General features: G+C 40.6%; 1 protein-coding gene across 8 annotated transcripts in view; it reads right to left on the bottom strand.

Moving 5' to 3' along the window:
- Positions 1–24,528, bottom strand: part of PPEF1 (protein phosphatase with EF-hand domain 1) — a 157,448-nt gene that overhangs the window by 34,297 nt on the left and 98,623 nt on the right. For all 8 annotated transcript variants that reach the window (XM_027534408.1, XM_027534407.1, XM_027534413.1 and 5 more), the window contains 2 exons: positions 3,482–3,648; positions 622–658 (listed from right to left, as the gene is read on the bottom strand). In XM_027534408.1, coding sequence (XP_027390209.1) covers positions 622–658; positions 3,482–3,648 — 204 coding nt within the window. The remainder of the gene's footprint in view (positions 1–621; positions 659–3,481; positions 3,649–24,528) is intronic.

Here is a 24,528-nt window from a genome sequence, read left to right as displayed (position 1 = left end):
GAGGAGCCTGGTGGGCTACAGTCCATGGGGTCACACAGAGTCAGACACGACTGAGCAGCACACCCAGGGCCACTATTTCCTGCTCTAATCACCCCAGGGCGAGCCAGATACCAGGCAACCATGGACAGCTTGTAAACCCCAGAGCCTGCTGAGATTACTCAAACGAGCCAATCCTAAACCTGCTTACACTGCCTCACCCATTTCTTCCTGAGAAAACCACAATAAAGGCTCTTGCCACTGCCTCTGACTGACCCTGAGGCGCAGCCCCATACAGTGTGGTGCTCCACTGACTTCAGTTTCTAAGGAATTGTGAGTAAAAACCTTTCCCTTCATGACAGTCATTTTCATGTTTTACCAAACCTGAGTAAAAAAATCCCAGGTATCTTTGAAACAACAGAGTTTGTATCTGTGTTAAAACTCACACAGAAGTCACAATGAAAAAGCTTCGTTTAGTCCAGAAAGAAAAACAGGTCTTCACCATGGCCAAGGCTTCCTTTTGTGCTTTTATTGGCCTGGATTCTGATTAATTTTCCCATCATCCTTCTTGAAGCTTTTTCTTTTTTTAAACTTCTATGTATAAACAGCAAAGAGGATGTAAAAAAAAAAGTAGATGAGTCTTACCTTATATTTATGTAAAATTTCTTTCGTGAAGCCATACCTGAAAAAAACAATGGGATTTCAACTCTTTCACTGAATGTTGATAACTCCCACTTACCTGAGTCAAGTCATGCAAAAAAGCGAGTCCTTGACATCTTACTATCACAAGTATCAAGAACTCAAGCAACTAGACTTCAGTTGGAACTGTTACTTACTCAAGTCTTTGCTAGGCACTATGGGAAAGAACAAAGGCAGCTGATGACGTCATCCCTACCCTCAAGGAGTTTAGAGTATAGCTGGGAAAAGAAGATAAATTTTCATGAAACCAATACAAGACAACTTAAGAAATATGTGGTGGGCACCCATGTCTGAGTACTGCAAGTATTCAGAGATGTGTGCTGTGGCCACTGAGGGAAGGTGTGTGGGAGAATGTTTTTCATTTAGATAGAATTTCTCAGACATCCTATACCTTATGGTAAATGAATGATTAGGAGGGAAAAAAGACCAAACAAAGACAAAGAAAAGCCTAGAAGGTAATAAGTTGGTTCTTAATACTCTCTCTGACATAGCTCATGTAATGGTATTGCGCGTTTTAATAAAAAGTATCAGGAAGTTTAATGCCTGAATAGCAGTCACTAAAAGGGATTTAATGATGAGATGTTTTTTCCAATACTTTCCTTGCCTTAAGATAATAATATTTACCTTGAACACCCAACAAAGTGAAGTCAGAATGCAGCATACTCACTCCAGGTTTCCACACAAATCATGTCATGTGAAGCTTCTACAGTGTAACATGATGTTTCCTGAAATGAACTCAGTCCTGTCCATTCAACAGCACCTCAAATCTCAAATCAGCTTACCCCCAACTGAATTCATTATTCTCCCTCAGCCCACCTTTCTCCTCTTATCATGTTCCCAGTATCAGTGATATTGCAAATTCAACCTAGGAATCTGGAGGTCATCTTGATTCTCTCTTCTTTCAAGTCCTCCATATCATGTTACCAAGCCTTAAATCAATGCCTAAACTCCTCTTGAATCTATCTACTTCTTTGCTTCTCCATCTCCCAGTCTAAGTGAGAGCCCATCATCTATCTCTTCAACTCTTATATTTCCTACTGGCATCCCCATATCTATTCTTGTCCCTCACCAAACTACTCTTACTGCTGCATCTTACAACACAAATTTTATAATACTCTTCAATGATTTTCTTCTGTCCTCAGAAGAAAGCTCAAGTTCCTCTACAATAATTTCTTATGTCTCCAGCTCTATCAGGTACCATTCTGTTCTTCAGTTTATGCTTCTCCTATCTTGAATTTCTTTCAAATCTAAAAAGTCCTTTCTCAAGCTCTGCCTAAGTTGTCTCTTCACTGTGGAACACTGTTTCCCATCCACTCTTGCCATGGTCCTCTCTTGGTTTCCTAATTCATCCTTCAGGTCTCAGGCTAATGTCATATTTCTATGGGAGAACCTTCCAACCACCTCTCAGACAGGTTGGATCTCCCTCTTTACAAATTCATCACATTTGAAAAACCTGCTCAACTTGTGTCTTCCCTGCTAGATGTAAATTCTAGAAGGGCAGGGGCCATGTCTCTTTCAGTAACCATTCAGCCCTAGATCCTGAAGCTGAAGCTCCAACACTTTGGCCACCTGACGTGTAGCAGTGACTCACTGAAAAAGTCCCTGATGCTGGGAAAGACTGATGGCAGGAGGAGAAGGGGGTGACGGAGGATAAGATGGATGGATGGCATCACCAACTCAATGGACATGAGTCTGAGCAAACTCTGGGAAATGGTGAAGGACAGGGAAGCCTGGCATGCTACAGTTCATGGGGTCACAAAGAGTCGGACGACTAAGCGACTGAACAGCATCAACAAATAGAACTGAAGAGCTAAATAAATGGAAGAATAAATGGCATGCCCAAATAAATGTTTTGAGCTATATTACATATATGTATTGAGCTATATTTTATATATATATATAGCCTCTGAAAATAGCCTTGGGATTTTTTTCCTTCATATTTAGCATTTTATTCCATACCTTAGGGTTAGAATTGAAACTCTTGTTTTCAGGCCAAGTGCCAAAACTGCCCCAAAGAGAAAACTCATCAGTTGCTGAGCTTTGATGCAGTTACTCAAAAGCCCAGCACTGAAGCATCTAACATGCCATGCCTTCTACTTCCCTAGTGCAAACTGGATTCTGTTTTTTCATAAAACAAGAAACAAAAGGAAAAGAAAAGGAGGAGAGGAAGAAGAGGAGGAATGGAAAGGGGAAAGGAGGAAGAGGAAAGAAAGGAAAGAAGAACATTTGTCACTTACTATGCCTTTCACAGCAAAAACTGGTAAACCACTTAACCAATCTTTATTCCCCCAGCTTCCATTGAGTCAGATAGCTGAAATGCTATGTTACCACTATTCTCCAATATGTTTACGAACAACTATGCCAGAAGTCATCACCATGTCATAAAAAAATATACACATCAGTGAAAAACACAGTACTAGTTTCCGAGACAACTTCTGAGGCAAGCCAAAAGAGTATCGAGAGAATGAGTCCATCTAAACCTGCTCATAGAACAACCCCACCTCCAAACCTGGCCTAACACGTCTAGAAAGCACACAATTTGACTTGGGAAGGGTGGGCATGGGGGGAAGAACATAATAGAAGGGAGAAGGAAGGATTGGAAGAAAAGATAGGAAGGGAATTTTAGAGCAATTTATACTCACACAGTAGAGGATTGAGGGAGCTAAACTGGGGTAAGAACTGAGATCTTCCTTGAGATTCTCATCCCTACTTCTCTACACTCACCTCTAACTCTCTGCTAGGAACTAAACATGGTAGCATTTTCCAGAACAGGAAACAAAAGAGGAAATCTACAGGGCTAGGTTACCTCATATTCATCATAAAATCCTCATGGTTGCCTCTGTTCAAGTGCAGGTCATTTGGGTACACAAGAAAACTCACAAACAGGATCATTAGGATCTCCATGGAATTTTTTCCTCGATCTACAAAATCACCATTAAAAACATATGGGTTGGTCACTGAGGGGAGACCATTCTGTGGAAGGAAGAGGGGGGAAAAGGAGCAGTTAAAAGAATGTACTTTTTAAAGTAAGGTCTTGTACTTAACGTTCACACGGATATGGAGAAAAGAGGCTGAGTCAGTTCTTCCACTGGGAAAAATCTGCTTACCCACTCAAGCCTATTTGACTCTTCCAGGGCAAGGGTGAAAGGTTTCACTCTTCTCCTGCAAGAGACCTTTTGGAAGTAAAGAATTAGCTTGGGACAGGAAGACTCCAGGGGGGTGGCTCATCCTACTCACTCCCACCCATGAAAACTATGAGTTTTCTCTGAAAGGACCTGATAATTATCCTATTAAAAATGGATTCTTTCATCTCTTCCTTGGGTAAAGAGGGAAAAACATTGAACTAAGTAAGAGCCAGAAGTCGTTCATTCTAAGGGACCCTCTGTTTAATTTCTCTAGGCTGTGATTCTCTCAATTTGTAAAAACAACTCCATCCCAGATCAAAAATGAGAGATAGGATATGAATGTACTCAGGAAAGTGTAAGGTACTGTCCAACTGTGAGCAGAGCTAATATACCATCAGTCCACTCTGATACAATTACACCAGGTGTTGGAGGCATGTGTTCTTGACTGCTCACCAACCAGAGCCATATTTGTTGTTTAATATGTTGATTACCACTCCTGAGCATAATACCTTAAAATACAGTGTTAGCATAAAAAAAGACTGGGATTAGGACAAAGGTCTTTATAGCGGCTATTCTTTCCTTTACTTCTGTACTAGTAAACTCTAAAATAAAACACGCCATGTCTGGTAGAGAAATGGTTGAGTGCATTTTTATTGCATAGTAAGATAATTCAAATGTCTAAAAAATACATTACAAAAAGAAAATTTTAAATACTTATATATTCTAATATATGTCCTCTTTCCAAAAAGTTACCTTCAAGAAGTAATTCACATATTCTAGATATGTTAAACTTTTTCAAATGATTTTTGATTTTCTCTTTTGTTAAGTTTCAAATTATGTAAGAAAATATTACTTTATACTCACCACCTAGTATTTATATACATTTTAAATTGTTCATATCAATATGACAAAAATAGTTGAAAAAAATAAAATACAAGTTGTAGCATATAACTTAGGAATTCCAGAAGTCAGTATGCAACAAAACATGTTCTAAAGGCAACTGGAAAACAGCAAGCAAGCAGTGGTGTAGCGTTCTGGGCCAGAAGACTTATTCTCTAATTCAACTCCACTGTTACCCATGTGTCCCTGGGCAAGTTATTTGATCATTATGAACTCTAGTTTCCCATCTGTTAAATTATAACTTCCATGCTTATCATACAGGGCTACTTTGGAACTCACATGAGACTGTAGTGTGTAAAAACTACAGTGTGCTTTTACTATAGTGTGTAAAAATTATAAAGTACCACACAAACTAAGAGATTCATTTTATTATGACCTCCATGTTATTTCTAACTTTACAATCCCACTAATTTATATTGTCTTATACATGAATTCACATAACCTATTCACACTGGGCTTAGATAGTGTGAGCAATTATAAAACTATAGGTTATTGTTCATCAAAACATAAAGGAAAAGGCAGTGATTCTGCATCTCTAATACTCTTCCTTCCCCCAGACTTCAGCTGGCTGTGATGAGTAACCTGGAGAAGTCTGAGGAGTGCTGGAGGCTATAGGTTCTATCGGGATGTCCAAGACTGAAGGGGGCTTAAGGAGCAGCAGAGAGCCGTGGAAGAACTAGGCCTGAGGGGACATGTAGACTCTGATTAAGGGGACACTTTGTCTCAGAGCATGTGTGTGGTCTTGGTTGTGGGGGAAGGATCTGTATCTTACCGGAAAGGCAAGAGAACTTTCACATCTCTGAAACTAAAAGAATACTAACACTTCATTTAGAGACACCTAGGAACACAGAGACTTCCTCTCACACTCTTGATGCAGAAGCAGAAAGTGTTGTTGTGCCTCCAACTATGGAGAAGCTTAAGCAGAAAATTAAAAATGGAAATAACCTCATATTTAAGAGGATCCAGTAACCAGAGAGAGGCAGACCAATCAGACCTACTAAAGTACCATTCCCTAATGAGGTAACAGTGCTGGAGGAGACAGAGGCCAACTTTTTAAAAAATGAGAGTACCATGAAATAAAGAACAGAAAGTCAGTAATTCTTGGCATTAAAAATATACTATTGAAATTTAAAATATCAATAGACTGGTGATAACTAAAAGATAGAATGGTTGAAAAATACATTACTGACCTGAAAGAGCAAGCAGATGAAAAATCTCTCACAAAGAGCAAAAGGCAAAACGATGGAAATCATGAGGGATGAGTAAGAGATTAGAGTTCAGAGTCAAGAGAACTAATATGCCAACAATAAGCATTCGAGAATCAGGAAAAAGGAACAGATGGAGAAGAGGCAATAATTACATAAATAAGAGAGGGAATTTTCTACGGTTTAAAATGAGACTTCACCCTGAAGTTTGAAAGAGCTCATGACTCCTGTGTTCAATGAACCTGTACTGATTGCTTGTTATGCACCAGACATAATTTTAGGTGTTAGAAACACAGAAGTAAACAATACGAAGTCCCTGCATTCAAAGAGTTTCCATTTAAAGAACCTAGCATCCACATGCCCCACAAAGGAAAACACTCAAGAACATATTTTAACCAAATAAGAGCAGTAACAATAAAAAGTCCTTAAGCCTGGGAAGACTAAGAGAAAAGATTACAGATGTGAACAATGAACCTTGCAATACATAATTAAATATAAATCAATAGCAATAATGTAGAAATTGTTTTCTCTGAAACAGCTAACAGAAAAACCTAAATGAACTTTTTGGCCAACCCGATACAAAACAAGGATTCAAGAAATAGAAGAGATGTCGTATGAAGGAAATCTGATAATGGTCAAGAACTAAAAATCTGGCATGAGCCAAAACTAAGGATTTGTAGGGGATGTGAAGGGAGAAAAGTAAAATTCTCTACAAATCTCATCTGAATGGGGAATGTACATGGAAAGTGCGAAAACACATATTTATCTTCCTGGAGGAGAGAGAGGATGATGAAGGAATAAAGTTATAGCTATTTGAGAAGTATACACGCATACATCATTTATTAGAAATGTCAGGAATGGGTAATGAATAGGAAAGCATGGTAAAAATGCCAAAGAAAACAATAATTTAAAAAACTTCACCAAAACAGCAAAAGGAAAGACTACTTTAAAGCACAAAACTCCAAGTATGTATAGTTTGTGAGAAATACACATGAAAAAAAATAAAGGGAGACTGAAAGCAAGGTAAATGAAACAAAGAAAAGGTAAAGATGAAAATATTAATATTTGACAAAGTGGAATTTAATATTCAAAGTGCTAAAAATTATCACAAAGCAACATTATATCATAATAATGGGCACTTTATAAAGAAAGTTTAATTTATAAACTTGTATTCAATAAACAAAAGAACAAGTTTTTGCTTCATATATTTACTATAAATGCAAGAAGAAAATTTTTAAAAACACAGAGTAAATTATTCAAACTTAATTATTGGTTTAAAATAATGTCCACAAATTATTTGATACTCCCTTTAAAAGGTGAAGCCTAACACCACTCCCTGAAGGTGGGCTGGACTTAGTGATTTGCTTCTAAGGAAGGAATAAGAAACAAAAGCAAGAATGCCGGTGTGTAACTGTGGAGACTAAGTCATAAAGGAGACTACAGCCTCCTATCTGTTCTCTCGGATCACTCACTCTGGGAAAAGCTACTGCTCTGTCATGAGAACACTCAGGTACCCTGTGGAGAGGACCATGTGGCTGTTCTGTCAATAGCCAGTAGGGACTAACTGAAAAGCTGTGTCTGCAGCCATATGAGTCAGCAATCTTGGAAGTGGGTCCACCAGGTCCAGTCAACCTTACAAATGACTGCAGCCCTGGCCAACAGCTTGATAGCCAGCTCATGAGAGACCTTCAGGGAGAACCACCCAGCTAAGCTGTACTCAGATTTCTGAATCACAGAAACTGTGAGATACTAAACATTTGTGGTTTTAAGCCAGTTAAGTACTGGGGTAATTTGTTATACAGAAATATATAATACACATATTTTAAAAGATACAAATGGAAAAAATTGAATGTATAGTTTACCCTTGAACATTGAGCGTTTGAGCTGCAAGGGTCCACTTAAACACAAATTTTTAGTGTAGTAAATACTACACTACTGCATGGTCCATTGTTGGTTGAATCTATGGATACAGAGGAACTGCTGATGAGGAAGGCCAACAATCAGTTATACGTGGATTAACTCTTATATTGTTCAAGGGTCAACTGTATAACTAATGAACTTAATAGATAGAAATACGAAGAACTCTACATCCTATGAACAGCAGGTGCAATTAATTTTTCATTTGTCCACGGAGGTTTCATGAGAATCTATCATATACTTGATTTCAAAGAAATTCTTAACAAATTCAAAATAATAAACATTTCATAGGATGCAGTCTCATATCATAATCCAATAAAACCTGAAGCAAATAATATGATGCAAAAAATTCTAGCTTTTTGAATTAAGGTCCTTGGAAATTAAATATTATGGTCTTCATACCATTGGATTAAAGAAGAAATTAACAGCAATATTATAAATTTGACAGAAGGCTCACTAACAGCTAAAGTAAGAAAAAATGTGTAGTCTTAAATGACTTCATTATTAAAGAAGATGCACATGAAAGACTATATTCACCTTAACACATCAGAAAAATAAAATCAATTAGATAAAGATAAAAGCTGAAATTAATTAAATGGAAAACAAAAAATGAAAGCTATATAATCCAAAGAGTGATTCTTTGAAAGAACTAATAAAATTGATGATAAAACTCATCATAAGCTTGATTAAGGATAAGTAAAAAAAGATAACAAAAAACATTTAAGATTAAAGATTAGAAAAAAGACAAAGATATAGAGAAGTAAGTTTTAAACTTATATATATAAAAAGAGAATATAATATTGGAATCTGTGGCAATATACTTTGACAATCTAGAGATATGGAAGATTTTCTTAAAAATTAGAAGCTACTAAAACTGATTCTAGTAAAGATACTAAAACTGATCCTAAAACTGGAATGCGTGAATTTAACTCAAATGACCATTACATCTACTACTGTAGGCAAGAATTCCTTAGAAGAAATGGTGTAGCCCTCAGAGTCAACAGAAGAGTCTGAAATGCAGTACTTGGATGCAGGCTCAAAAATGACAATGATCTCTATTTGTTTTCAAGGCAAACCATTTAATATCATAGTAATCCCAGTAATCCAAGTTTATGCTCTGACCAGTAATGCCGAAGAAGCTGAAGTTGAACAGTTCTATGAAGACCCCTAAGACCTTCTAGAACTAACACCCAAAAAGATGTCCTCTTCATTAAAAGGGACTTGAGAGAGTCATTTCCTAGGCAGGTTGATAGGGAGTCTAGGGGTCCCCAAAGAGAGAGGGGTCTGGAATTCTCAAGGAGGAAGAAAGGACAAACTTTTTTTCTTTCTCCACATTCCTTAGGATTATATAAAAATAATGTATCCTGCCTAAGGACAGTCTTTGGATTAAACCTTCTGTTATCTTAAAATGTTAATTATGGGAGTAGACCTGGTCTTTACAAGGATGTATCTTGCCTGAGGACAGTGTTATCTTAAAATGTAAATTATGGGAGTAGACCTGGTCTTTACAAGGATGTATCTTGCCTGAGGACAGTGTTACCTTAAAATGTAAATTATGGGAGTAGGTCTGATGAGGTCTTTACAACCTCCAGACATTCTTTGGATTCATTAGAGAGTATATAACTTCATTGTTAACACTAGCAAGTGGGTACTCTTTCTGCCCCCTTCTGATGCCTATGTCAGAAGCTTTCTCTATCTCCTTTATACTTTAATAAAACTTTATTACACAAAAGCTCTGAGCAATCAGGCCTCGTCTCTGGCCCCGGATTGAATTCTTCTCCTCCGGGGGCCAAGAATCCCGGTGTATTCGCATGATTCAACAACAACCTTTCATCTTGGGGGCTCGTCCAGGATCCTTCAGGACAAGGTAAGGATGCTTGGAGCTTTAGTTCTTTGTTCTCTTAGCGAACACATTTTCTGCCGTGCTTTACTAACTCTACCGTGTGCTTGTGTGAATGAATGGCATGCCCTGCGTGAAGCAAGTAAGGGGCCCTGCTCTGCGGTTCTACGGTGATCTCATACAGCTTATGGCAGAAACCTGTCGGGGCGTTATACCGACCTGCCAACGCCAAGAGGTACCCAATGTCTCTTTCGGGAACCGACCAGAAATGGGCAAAGCGTGTGGACCGAACTCTCCTTTCTTGGTCAAACTTTTCAGTTTCTTTGACCATTTCATAACTCCTTGGGAATTAGAAGTACTAACCTAATCCATCGGATCATAGACTTTCAAGGGACTTGTGATCTATACTGTTATTGTGTACTGTGGCTTAGGTCCCAAACTTAGATTGGTAGTCAAGAAAGTGCCTAGCCTCGCTAGAAATCGCAAGTTCGGAAGCTAGATGGAGCTCTAGCTCCCAGAACATCTCTGAGGTTAAAGGTTACTCAGATTGGGACTGCGATGGGTTTTTTTTTTCTTTGGTAATGCCGGCTCTTAGTGGATCAGAGGAGGCTGTTATACTGGTGTGGTGATGCTTGGAAAGAACATCTCAGTTTTATGTTCGCGTCAGTCTTATTGTGGTCAGGAAATACTCAGGGTCGTGCACAGGCACTCAGGTGACAAATGTTTCCCCCGGTAGTCTTAGCTTGGGAGGCATTCCAGAAGGTTACTCTGATTCACCCCGGGTGACATCAGAGGCAAACAAGGTTAAGGGTGAAGAGCTGGACGTCAAGTAGGGATGCTATCAAGTCTACCCCTGGTACATCCCCACCCCATCTCGGTGGTAGAACCGGGAGGGACGAGTACGGCACCTGCGTCGGTAAGGGACAGACTAAGTCCGACCAGGAAGGAAAAGCTTTTGGTGTAACGTCTGTCTACACCCCCATCTAGAGCAGGGAGGGACGCCTCCGGTAGAAAAAATGGCGCTGGTTGCTTTTTTTTCCTCTCTTACAGATGGGAGCTAACAATTCCAGCCTCACTCCTTTGAACTGTATCCTGAAAAACTGGGATAGATTTGATCCCCAGGGCTTAAAGTAGACACACCTGGTCTTCCTGTGTATACTGCATGGCCACGGTATCCATTGGAGGACGGCAAACGGTGGCCAGTTGGAGGGTCTCTTAAGTATAATACTGTTCTACAATTAGACCGGTTCTGTAAGGAACAAGGGAAATGGGTAGAAGTAGCATATGTGTTGCCCTTTTTCTCTCTGTGAAATATGCCAGACTTATGTCCTAAGGGTATAGATTTGGGCGTGAAATCTTCAGCTCCCTCCTATCCTCTTACTTTGCCCCCGTACCAGGGACTCCAAACTGGGATTCAAACTGCCCACATGGAGGTCCAAACAACTCCTGTCTCAATACGACCTCAGACTACTCTGGTTTCAGTAGAAACTCAGACCATCGAAGTAAGAGATGAGATGGAGGACAGGAGACAAAGAGAAGAGGAAAAACAGGTTTCTCCAATCTATCCCTGGGATCATATGCGCAGAGCAGCCAGAGAGACTGAGGAACAGCCACACAAGCTGTTGCTTCTTTATGAAACACCCACCGGGAGAAATAATCAGTCTGTGAGAGTTAATAAGCCTTTTTCTTATCAGGAAATACAAAGAATCAAGGAGGATCTGGGAGACTATATTTAGAGGACCCAGAAAAATATATTAGAGCTTTTAAAGGTGTTACTCTGCTTTATGACCTCACTTGGAAGGATGTGATGTATATCTTGGGACAAACGCTGACTCCTGAGTCAAAGACTCGAATTTTGGGAAAAGCGGTTGCTTATGGAGATGAATGGCTTGGTAATGAATCAGTAGGGAAGAGGGAGAACGAGATAGCGGCCCTCCCCACTGGGAATCAGGCGGTCCCAACTATAGAACCAGACTGGGACTACAACACAGCTAAAGGAAGATGGGATCAGAGTCATTTTGTTAGATGTATTCTTGAGGGACTTAGGCTGGCTCGTTCTAAGCCTTTAAACTATGGCAAATTGGCAGACATAGAACAGGAGGAGAAAGAAGCTCCTGGTAAATTCCTAGATAGACTGAGAGAAGGCCTTCGCAGATTCACTGAGATTGATCCCGAAAGTGAAGAGGGAAAAGTGATCTTTAAGGATAGATTTCTCACTCAGTCGGCTCCAGATATCCGCCGTAAGCTATTAAAACAGGCGTATGGACCAAATCAGTCTTTAGATACTCTGTTACAACTGGCTCAGACAGTCTATTATGGTAGAGAATATGAGGAAAAGAAAGAAAGGCAAAAAAAGACAAAGGAAAAGGCGGAAGCCTTCGCCATGGCTATGAAAAACGTTCTTAAACAGCCTGAGGAAAATGCCCAGAGGGGCCCAGGTGAAAACGGATGGGCTTGCTACTACTGTGGAAAGGAGGGGCACCTCAAGCGAGATTGCCCTCAGGCATCTAAGCCGCCCCATGTCCAGTCTGCAAAGGACCACACTGGAAGAGAGACTGCCCCCAGAGGCGTAGGTCTCCCGGGTCGGACTCTCAAGACAAATCAGGACTGAAGGTGCCCGGGGGTCCCCACACAAGCTCCCGTCCTAATTACACCTGAGGAACCCCGGGTATTAATAGTTGTGGGGGGCCAATCCGTCGATTTCCTTTTAGATACTGGGGCAACTTATTCTGTGCTTACTGAAGCCCCTGGCCCACTTTCTTCCCGATCTGCTTCCGTAATGGGACTGTCTGGACGAGCCAAAAGGTATTATTTCAGTTATTCTTTATCTTGCAACTGGGATTCTGTGCTGTTTTCACACGAGTTTCTGATCGTGCCAGAATCTCCCTCACCCCTTTTGGGAAGGGATATACTGAGCAAGGTCCATGCCTCTGTTTTCATGAATATGGAGCCCTCCCTTTCTCTCCCTTTAGTTGAACAAAATGTAAATCCTAGAGTATGGGCTGATGGAAAATCTGTGGGTCAAGCACAAAATGCTATTCCTGTAGTTGTCAAGCTCAAAGACCCACACGTATTTCCACATAAGAAGAAGTATCCACTGAAACCTGAAGTTAAGGAAGGGTTAAAACCCATCATCAAAAATTTAAAGGAGCAGGGACTATTAATTCCCTAACAGTCCTTGCAACACTCCTATTTTGGGTATAAAGAAATCGAATGGTAAATGGAGACTAGTTCAAGATTTACGAATAATAAATGAGGCTGTAGTTCCTTTACACCCCGAGGTGCCTAATCCTTATACTCTATTGTCTGAAATTCCTGAACGGGCCAAATATTTCTCAGTAATTGATTTAAAGGATGCCTTCTATTCAGTGCCTTTGGCGGAAGAAAGTCAATTCCTATTTGCCTTTGAAGACCCTACGCAGCCAGCTTCTCAGTTAACCTGGACAGTTTTGCCCCAGGGGTTTCGTGACAGTCCTCACTTATTCGGACAAAGTTCGTCATGGGATCTACAAAACTTTAATAGCTCTGAAGCAGTGGTGTTACAATATGTAGATGATATTTTGCTCTGTGCTGAGACAGAGGAAGCTTGTTCGCAAGCTTCAGAGGATTTCTTAAACTTTCTGGCAGGCTGTGGTTACAAGGCATCAAGAGAAAAGGCTCAGCTTTGTCAACAATTAGATATCTGGGCCTAATCATATCAGAAGGGACTAGGGCCATAGGCCCTGAGAGAATTAAACCTATACTAAATCACCCCCTACCTATGACTTTAAGACAATTGAGAGGATTTTTGGGAATCACAGGTTACTGTCACATTTGGATTCCGGGTTACAGGGAACTTGCTTGGCCTTTATATAAACTTATAGCTGAAACTCAGCAGGCCCAAACCGACAAACTGGTTTGGTCTCCAGAAACTCAAAAGGCTTTTAAGGTTCTTCAGACTGCTCTCCAGCTCTGAGCTTGCCCACAGGGTCAGAATTTAATTTGTCTGTCACTGAAAGAAAAGGTGTGGCATTGGGAGTTTTGACACAACCCCGAGGGCCTCACCAACAACCTATTGCTTATCTAAACAGAGAATTAGATGTAGTTTCACGTGGGTGGCCCCACTGCCTAAGAGTAATTGGGGCAGCGGCTTTATTAGCACCTGAAGCTTTAAAAATAATTAATGGATGAAACCTTACTGTACTGACTTCTCATGATGTGAGTGGAATCTTACATTCTAAGGTTAATATTTGGATGACAGACAGTAGGCTTCTTAAGTATCAGTCGTTGTTAGAAGGACCAGTAACTAAGCTTAAAGTTTGTGGAAATTTAAATCCTGCCTGAGAAGGAAAATGAAACACCTGATCACGATTGTTCTCAATTCCTAACTTTGAGCTATGCAGCTCAGGAGGATCTAAAGGATACCCCATTAGACAATCCTGACATGGAAATATTTACAGATGGCAGTTCTTTTGTTCAGGATGGAAAGCGTAAAGCAGGTTATGCTGTGGTGACTGCTGAACAGGTTTTGGAAGCAAAATCTCTCCCCCAGGGAACCAGTGCTCAGTTAGCGGAGCTTGTGGCCCTGACCCGAGCTCTAGAGTTAAGCAAAGGGCAGCAGATGGGCCTGATAATCTATGTGAGTCTACTTCTGCTGACTCCAAATATCCTGAGTCTGCTGTTGTATCCTCAAGACAATATATTCCTGTCCTGGGCTCACTCCTATGCTACATTCCACAATCGGTCTAACTGCTGGGTCTGCAGAGAGCTCCCCTCTTCGTCAGTGGAAGGCTTCCTGTGGTGGACATCCCCACTTCAAGAAAAAGACTTTCTCCAAGTCTGTGAATACCTTGGACAACAATCACATGCGATGCCTCTTCTTCATCTGATGACATCTACCAACCCTAAAATGGACTGGTGCAACTTTGTACTCTAACTATGGACATAATGTGACTTTTAATTTTGATTCCTCAATTGCCTCACTTTGGGAGACATTAACTAGTTCCCCATGGTGGACAACTATCTTAATTACAATAATTCTGGTGTTTTGTTTTTGCTGTTTGCTCCCTGCATCTGTAATTGTATAACTGGATTTGTTTCTAGCCGCATGAAAACTTTTAAGTTACAAATGGTTGCTCAAACTCCTGCTACTGCTGTAGCTTCCTCCAACTACTATTTGGGGCCCCTGGATCAGATATCCTCAATATGAGGATTAGGAGAATATGTTGCCTCACCAATTTAGGGACAACGCCCCTTATCAGCTCGGAAGTAGTTTTGGAACGAAAACGACGCCCCTTTTCCCTAGGCAACATAATTCTCCTAAAAGAAAAGGGGGGAATGAGAGAGTCAGTTCCTAGGCAGGTTGATAGGGAGTCTAGGGGTCCCCAAAGAGAGAAGGGTCTGGAATTCTCAAGGAGGAAGAAAGGACAAACTTTTCTTCTTTCTCCATATTCCTTAGGATTATATAACAATAATGTATCCTGCCTAAGGACAGTCTTTGGATTAAACCTTCTGTTATCTTAAAATGTTAATTATGGGAGTAGACCTGGTCTTTACAAGGATGTATCTTGCCTGAGGACAGTGTTACCTTAAAATGTAAATTATGGGAGTAGGTCTGATGAGGTCTTTACAACCTCCAGACATTCTTTGGATTCATTAGAGAGTATATAACTTCATTGTTAACACTAGCAAGTGGGTACTCTTTCTGCCCCCTTCTGATGCCTATGTCAGAAGCTTTCTCTATCTCCTTTATACTTTAATAAAACTTTATTACACAAAAGCTCTGAGCGGTCAAGCCTCGTCTCTGGCCCCGGATTGAATTCTTCTCCTCCAGGGGCCAAGAATCCCGGTGTATTCACGTGATTCAACAACAACCTTTCAGACTGGAAGGCAAAAGAAGGAAGTCAAGAGATACCTGGAGTAACAGGTAAATTTGGCCTTGGAGTACAAAATGAAGCAGGGCAAAGGCTAACAGAGTTTTGCCAAGAAAACGCACTGGTCATAGAAAACACCCTCTTCCAACAACACAAGAGAAGACTCTACACATGGACATCACCAGATAGTCAATATCAAAATCAGAATGATTACATTGTTTGCAGCCAAAGATGGAGCAGCTCTATACAGTCAGCAAAAACAAGACCGGGAGCTGACTGTGGCTCAGATTATGAACTCCTTATTGCCAAATTCAGACTTAAATTGAAGAGAGTAGGGAAAACCACTAGACCATTCAGGTATGACCTAAATCAAATCCCTTATGATTATATAGTGGAAGTGACAAATAGATTCAAGGGATTAGATCTGATAGACAGAGTGCCTGAAGAACTATGGACAGAGGTTCGTGACATTGTACAGAAGGCAGTGATATTCAAAATGGACTACAAAGTCCCATGCCCCTAGGATGAATACTGGAATTTTCCACTTGTTTGTACTCTATATAAATAGTTGGGGCTTATGTTTATTTTAATAAATTCTCACTCCCTCTCAAAAAAAAAAAAAAGACCATTGCCGGGAGCCGGCATATTGCATATTGAGTGCATATTGCATATTGCATATTGAGTGCAGCACTTTCCACAGCATCATCTTTCAGGATCTGGAATAGCTCAACTGGAATTCTATCACTGCCGGGAGCCAGCGTGAGGAACTCTGCCCATGACAAAGGTCATGAGGAAGGAGGCTCGGCATACGCAAAGGCGGGATTGAGCTTCAGGAGTCCGCCCAGGAAATTCTCGAGCATCTAGCCCCAAAACCAGAGTCTGCCTACTTTCTGCTTTGTGCTTTCACCTACACCTCTGACTTTACAGGGGGCTGTCCCCCACTACCTCTCTCTGAAAAAAGAGTTAGCTTACAGTTCCAGTTAATAATTCCTGGGTGTGACAGTGTTTAACCTACAAACTCCTTTGGAAATCCTCTAGCCTGCCTGAATAGGTTTTTCCGGCCACATATGATTGTTCAGAGCCTCCCAACTGTGAGAGGCAGGAGATGTTCTAAACTGTCCCAACACAGATTCTTTTGAGTAGTTAAAAGATTGATTAGAAATTGTATTGGTGAAGGGATTTTCACTTGTTGGGCCAATGTTTGCTGCTAAGTTTCCATATCCCTTACCTGCTGTGTCCCTGGCAGTGTATTGATTAATATAATTTGTGTAAATAGTAGCTTTAATGTTTGTAACCTGGAACCCTTGAGTTAATTCTTTTTCTTGTTATAGCCCACCACACCTTTGCTCTGTAGGAATGCAACTTTATCTAATGCTTTTGGAGGGTGGCTCCTGACCAATCACCTTTAGAGAAAAATAAGTTTTCTGAAGAAAGGGTCTTAAAATGTTAACAGGCCTCCGGGCCAGAAGATGATGCAAATCACCTAAGCTTTTGCATATGATAAGTTTGCAGGAAGAAAGCCTGGCTTGCTGCATGACTCTACCCCTTCCCCCATTATCCTCTATGCATAACTTAAGGTATAAAAACTACTTTGGAAAATAAAGTGCGGGCCTTGTTCACCGAAACTTGGTCTCACCATGTCGTTCTTTCTCTTACCTTCTGGCTGAATTATTCAGCCTCTTTCTTCACTGAATTTTCCTACTGAGCTATCCTTATTCTATTACTCTTTATATCCTTAATTAAAGTTTAATTAAACAGTTGTTTCCTGATCCTCGCCGACGCCGTCCCCGCTTTGAATTCCCTGGATCCACCGGGGCTGGACCCCGGCAGACCATCCCCAAAAAAAAGAAATGCAAAAAGGCAAAATGGTTGTCTGAAGAGGCCTTAAAAATAGCTCAGAAAAGAAGAGAAGCTAAAGGCAAAGGAGAAAAGGAAAGATATACCCATTTGAATGCAGAGTTCCAAAGAATAGCAAGGAGAAATAAGAAAGAAAGTCTTCCTCTGTGATCAATGCAAAGAAATAGATGAAAACAATAGAATGGGAAAGACGAGAGATCTCTTCAGAAAATTAGAGATACCAAGGGAAAATTTCATGCAAAGATGGGCTTGATAAAGGACACAAATAGTATGGACCTAACAGAAGCAGAAGATATTAAGAAGAGGTGGCAAGAATACACAGAAAAACTGTACAAAAAAGATCTTCATGACCCAGATAATCATGATGGTGTGATCACTGACTTAGAGCCAGACATCCTAGAATGTGAAGTCAAGTGGGCCTTAGAAAGCATCACTATGCACAAAGCTAGTGGAGGTGATGGAATTCCAGTGGAGCTATTTCAAATCCTAAAAGATGATGCTGTGAAAGTGCTGCAATCAATATGCCAGCAAATCTGGAAAACTCAGCAATGGCCATAGGAAAAGGGGAGTTTTCATTCCAATCCCCAAGAAAGGCAATGCCAAAGAATGTTCAAACTACTGTGCAATTGCACTCATCTCACCCGGAGCAAAGTAATGCTCAAAATTCTCCAAGCCAGGCTTCAGCAATACATGAACTGTGAACTTCCAGATGTTCAAGCTGGATTTAGAAAAGGCAGAGGAACCAGAGATCCAATTGCCAACATCTGCTGGACCATCGAAAAAGCAAGAGAGTTCCAGAAAAACATCTACTTTTGCTTTATTGACTACGCCAAAGCCTCTGACTGTGTGGATCACAACAAACTGTGGAAAATTCTTAGAGATGGGAATACCAGACCACCTGATCTGTCTCCTGAGAAATCTGTATGCAGGTCAAGAAGCAATCGTTAGAACTGGACATGGAACAACAGACTGGTTCCAAATTGGGAAAGGAGTACATCAAGGCTGTAAATTGTCACCCTGCTTATTTAACTTATGCAGAGTATATCATGCAAAATGCTGAGCTGGATGAAGCACAAGCTGGAATTAAGACTGCCAGGAGAAATATCAATAACCTCAGATATGCAGATGATGTGACCCTTACGGCAGAAGGTGAGGAAGAACTAAAGAGCCTCTTGATTAAAGTGAAAGAGGAGAGTGAAAAAGTTGGCTTAAAACTCAACATTCAGATAACTAAGATCATGGCATCTGGTCGAATAACTTCATGGCAAATAAATGGAGAAACAATGGAAACAGTAAGAGACTTTATTTTGGGGGTCTCCAAAATCACTGCAGATGGTGACCGCAGCCATGAAATTAAAAGACGCTTGCTACTTGGAAGAAAAGCTATGATCAACCTAGACAGCATATTAAAAAGCAGAGGCATTACTTTACCAACAAAGGTCCATCTAGTCAAAGCTATGGTTTTTCCAGTAGTCATGTATGGATGTGAGAGTTGGACCATAAAGAAGGCTGAGCGCCAAGAATTGATGCTTTTGAACTGTGTTGTTGGAGAAGACTCTTGAGAGTCCCTTGGACTTCCAGGAGATCCAACCAGTCAATTCTAAAAGAAATCAGTCCTGAATATTCATTGGAAGGACTGATGCTGAAGCTGAAACTCCAATACTTTGGCCACCTGATGCGATGAACCAACTCATTTGAAAAGACCCTGATGCTGGGAAAGATCGAGGGCAGGAGGAGAAGGAGACAACAGAGGATGAGATGGGTGGATGGCATCATCGACGCAATGGACATGAGTTTGAGTAGGTTCCAGGAGTTGGTGATGGACAGGGAAGCCTGGCATCCTGCAGTTCACAGGGTCGCAGAGTCGGACACAACTGAGCAGACTGAAATGACTGAAAACTGATTCAAAAGAAATAGAACACTAAAAAAGTGCATTGGCTGCATACAGCATTTTTTTTAAGCATTTTTTGGGCAACTTTTTATTTTTTTAACTAGAAGATAATTGCTTTACAATATTGTGTTGGCTTCGCATGAATCAGCCATAGGTATATTATGTCCCCTCCTTCTTGAACCTCCCTCCACCTCCCACCCCATCCCACCCCTTCAAGTGGTCACAGAGCATCACCTTTCAGCTTCCTGTGTCATACACTAAATTTCCACTATCTATTTTACATATGGTAATGAGTACATCATGAGAAACGCTGGACTGGAAGAAACACAAGCTGGAATCAAGAGTGCCGAGAGAAATATCAATAACCTGAGATATGCAGATGACACCACCCTTATGGCAGAAAGTGAAGAGGAACTAAAAAGCCTCTTGATGAAAGTGAAAGAGGAGAGTGAAAAAGTTGGCTTCAAGCTCAACATTCAGAAAACGAAGATCATGGCATCCGGTCCCATCACTTCATGGGAAATAGATGGGGAAACAGTGGAAACAGTGTCAGACTTTATTTTTCTGGGCTCCAAAATCACTGCAGATGGTGACTGCAGCCATGAAATTAAAAGACACTTACTCCTTGGAAGGAAAGTTATGACCAACCTAGATAGCATACTCAAAAGCAGAGACATTACTTTGCCAACAAAGGTCTGTCTAGTCAAGGCTATGGTTTTTCCTGTGGTCATGTATGGATGTGAGAGTTGGACTGTGAAGAAGGCTGAGTGCTGAAAAATTGATGCTTTTGAACTGTGGTGTTGGAGAAGACTCTTGAGAGTCCCTTGGACTGCAAGGAGATCCAACCAGTCCATTCTGAAGGAGATCAGCCCTGGGATTTCTTTGGAGGGAATGATACTAAAGCTGAAACTCCAGGACTTTGGCCACCTCATGTGAAGAGTTGACTCACTAGAAAAGACTCTGATGCTGGGAGGGATTGGGGGCAGGAGGAGAAGGGGACGACAGAGGATGAGATGGCTGGATGGCATCACTGACTCGATGGATGTGAGTCTGAATGAACTCCGGGAGTTGGTGATGGACGTGAGTCTCAGTGAACTCCGGGAGTTGGTGATGGACAGGGAGGCCTGGCGTGCTGTGATTCATGGGGTTGCAAAGAGTCGGACACGACTGAGCGACTGATCTGATCTGATCTGAATGTATATGTTTCCATGCTACTCTCTCAATCTGTCCCATCCTTTCCTTCTCCAGCTGTAAAAAGGAACGCATTTGAGTCAGCTCTAATGATGTGGGTGAACCTAGAGCCTATTATACAGAGTGAAGTAAGTCAGAAAGAGAAAAACAAATATCGTATATTAACGCATATATATATATAGCATCTAGACGGAGAAGGCAATGGCACCCCACTCCAATAGTTTGCCCAGAAAATCCCATGGACGGAGGAGCCTGGTGGGCTGCAGTCCGTGGGGTTGCGAAGAGTCAGACACGACTGAGTGACTTCCCTTTCATTTTTCATTTTCCTGCACTGGAGAAGGAAATGGCAACCCACTCCAGTGTTCTTGCCTGGAGAATCCCAGGGACGGGGGAGCCTGGTGGCTGCCGTCTATAGGGTCACACAGAGTCGGACACGACTAAGTGACTTAGCAGCATGGCATCTAGAAACATGCTACTGATGAACTTACTTGCAGGACAGCAATGCAGATGCAGACATAGAGAACAGACTTGCATGTGGCTTTATAGCAGAGCTCTCTTTCCATTTTCAAAAGCAAATAGTTTTTTTTTTTTTTTTTTAAGCAAATAGTTTGAGGTTCCTTCAACCAATGATTCCCATCCTTGCCTGCATATTAGAATCACATGATGATTCCTAGGTGTCCATCAGCATCTCTGGGAGTGGAGATGTACATCTCTCAGTAGTTTGGTGTTTTTTTTTTTTTCCTATTTCCTTGGGTGATTACAAAGTTTAGCTAAGTTTGAGCACAAGGGATTTAAGTTCTAAACCACAGAAAAAGATGTAAATCTCTCCAATTTATCTGATAAGATCAGTATAACCTTAGTATAAAAATTTGAGAAAAACAGCAGCCAAAATTTGAACAAAGATGTAAACTATTTTTCACTGGGATGACCAATTTTCTGGCAGTAGAATTCATCTCCAGTTAAATCAACTTCGTTTACAGGTATTTCACCTCTTCTATGAGCCATGAATAGTGAATTTCTTTAGTCAAAGCTAATTTTAAGTCCCAAATAGTAATGATCAGCTAAGCCATACACCTTACATAGCACACTTGACACCCAATAAGCTTTAACCTTTTCAAAAAAAATCACATGTCTTCAAAAGAATAAGGTTTGTGATAATGAAGCTCATTCAGTAGAAAATGTCACTGTCTCTGAAAGTGATTCTAAAAGGAGTCCTAATTATATACTGAACTTCTGTTAAGTGTTGAGCCTCTGAAGGCAAAGGCAAGACTTATTTGGGTGTATAGGATCTGCACTTAAGACACAACTGGTCCAGGACTAGTTGTATTACTTTACACAGTCTGAGTTCAAATACATTTTAGTCTTAGAATAATAGGAGAATTGGAAAACAGATAAAAAGATGATCTAAGTCTTCTGGGACGTGGGTCTCTAGGATATTTAGACTTCTGGTTACTGAGGCTTCTCTGGATTTCTTTCAAAAGAGGACTTACTGCCGCTGAGTGAACCCATCCTTCACTCAGTTCCAGTAAACCAAACTCTCTGGCTTATTCCGCAGCTGATACACTGACAGATATAGAAAACCCAGGGTTAACTACGACTCTGCACAGCATCAGATGACCTTCAGGGGGAAAAGCAGCAGACCACAATGAACTGAGTAGAGATAGAGAGTCCTATTTCCCTCTGATATATTTTACATAAGACATCTAGAAATAACTGCAATTTTTTTGGACATTTTCCCAAAGCACATCAAATAACCTCTGGACCTCAACTCCACATTATTTTAATTTTTATTTCATTTGCAAACTGTATTTAAGAGATCTGTTCCGATTGTAACATACTGTCTTAATTTTAAAGGGTAAAGAATTGACTGCTGTGGCAGTAGGAAGCATATCAGCAACAGAGAAAAAAGAAAATATTTAATGACCTTCACAGCTGGCAAATTTGGGTCATAAGGGGTGGGATGGAGGATGGTGGGGAAGAGAGAAAGAAAAGGAAAACAAGGCTGTGTGGCTCCCACGGACCGCATCAGTATGACACCGGCAGGGTTGAGAAGCAATTAGCTTCTCTCTGTCCATGTACATCTCTCTTTCAACTGCAGGAGGTCTCCACAGACAGCATCAGTTTAACAAACTAACTTTCCAATACTTAGTCTAAAATTTCCAGCTTTCTATTCAATGAGGAAAAATGTCTTGTAATTTTAGCAAGGCTAAAGTTCTGAATGAAGAATTCCAAATTGGTCACTTCAATTAAGCGAGAGTGCTGATTAAAATTAACCTTTTCAGGAAATAAAGTCTAAAAATAGGACCTAACTAATGCCAGTGGAAACAGTGACAGATTTTATTTTCTTGAGCTCCAAAATCACTATGGATGGTGACTGTAGCTATGAAATTAAAAGACGCTTACCCCTTGGAAGAAAAGCTATGACAAATCTAGACAGCATATTAAAAAGCAGAGACATCACTTTGCCAACAAAGGTCAGTATAGTCAAAGCTATGGTTTTTCCAGTGGTCATGTATGGATGTGAGAGTTGGACTGTGAAGAAAGCTGAGCGCTGAAGAATTGATGCTTTTGAACTGTGGTGTTGGAGAAGACTCTTGAGAGTCCCTTGGACTGCAAGGAGATCCAACCAGTCCATCCTGAAGGAAATCAACCCTGAATATTCATTAGAAGGATATATACTGAAGATCCAATACTATGGCCACCTGACGTGAAGAGCTGACTCACTGCTAAAGACCTTGATGCTAGGAAAGGTTGAGGGCAGGAGAAGGGGGTGACAGAGGATGAGATGGTTGGATGGCATCACTGACTCAATGGAGATGAGTTTGAGCAAACTCCGGGAATTAGTGAAGGACAAGGAAGCCTGGCATACTGCAGTCCATGGGGTTGCAAAGAGTCAGACACAACCTAGCGACTGAACAACAAGTAATGCCACGTAAATCTGTTCACTTGATGATATCCAAAGCCATATAAAGTTGAGATACTCTTTTAGTAAAGGTGTATCATGGTTAATCATATGGCATGCAAAGGAATTCCTTAAAACCTGATAGGATTGTGAGCTGAAACTGTCTAGCTTGGTCTTAAGGTGCTAAATTATACAATTTGTAAGGATAACCAAATATTAAAGAAACTAAAATGTCAAAACAAAAATGATCACTTGTACAAATTCCATCATTTATTGCAGCACACCACAAAAAGGGTGTGGGATTAATCTTTTCTGATTCTTCAAAACTTTCCTTCATGATTAGGCACTTACCAAATTACTAAAACTCTGTGAAGGGACTATCTTAATGTCACCTTATCCAGAAAGTCTCCCACGACTTAGGTGCCCCTCCAATGTGCTCCCTTGGAAACATGCATACCCCAATTATAACATGTCCTACCCTGAACTATCTTGTCTTTTTATTGGTTGACCTACCCCACTAAACTGTGATGCCTTTGGGGCCAAAAGCTGCATCTTAGTCATACTGTATCACCAACATAGCACAGTATCTCATTTATAATAGGTATTTAATAAATATATGTGAAATGAAATTTATACTCATCTTTGTATCTTCCCACAGTTTTTACACAGGGCTTTGAACACTGTAGGGACTGGATAAAAGTTTACTGAATGAGTAAATTAGTGGACAGATGCACTTCTGCATATGATCAGTTGTAACAAATAGAAGTCTTAAACTGAACCAGTCATTTGGATGAAAAGAGTAATATGGCAAGGCATCTCAGCGACCCTACATTGTAACTCTCCCTCTCAGGCTATGCCCTGTGTTGGCCCTGGACCAGCCCCAGCCCTGCAGCCTACTCACTCTATACTATAAAAAAGAAATGATGAGGGAGAAACTGTCTAGCAAAACACCAACTGAAAGATGAATTACAATTATGTTTTAATTCAAAGCCTGAGTTTTTCCTGGTTTCTCTTTTAGGTTGATGGAAAGAAAAAAGTTAGAGTACAGTATAAGCTTTGGCCACTTATAGCTTAAAAAATCTCCCACAGGATATAGTTTCCAAACTATTCCCTAAAATTCAAGTTCAACCAGAACTTAAATAAAATAAACCAATTTTAATTAATAATAAAGTA

The sequence above is a fragment of the Bos indicus x Bos taurus genome, chromosome X (genome assembly GCF_003369695.1).
Source record: "Bos indicus x Bos taurus breed Angus x Brahman F1 hybrid chromosome X, Bos_hybrid_MaternalHap_v2.0, whole genome shotgun sequence".
NCBI classification, from domain to species: Eukaryota; Metazoa; Chordata; class Mammalia; order Artiodactyla; family Bovidae; genus Bos; species Bos indicus x Bos taurus.
This window is presented reverse-complemented; position numbering and strand designations above follow the sequence as displayed.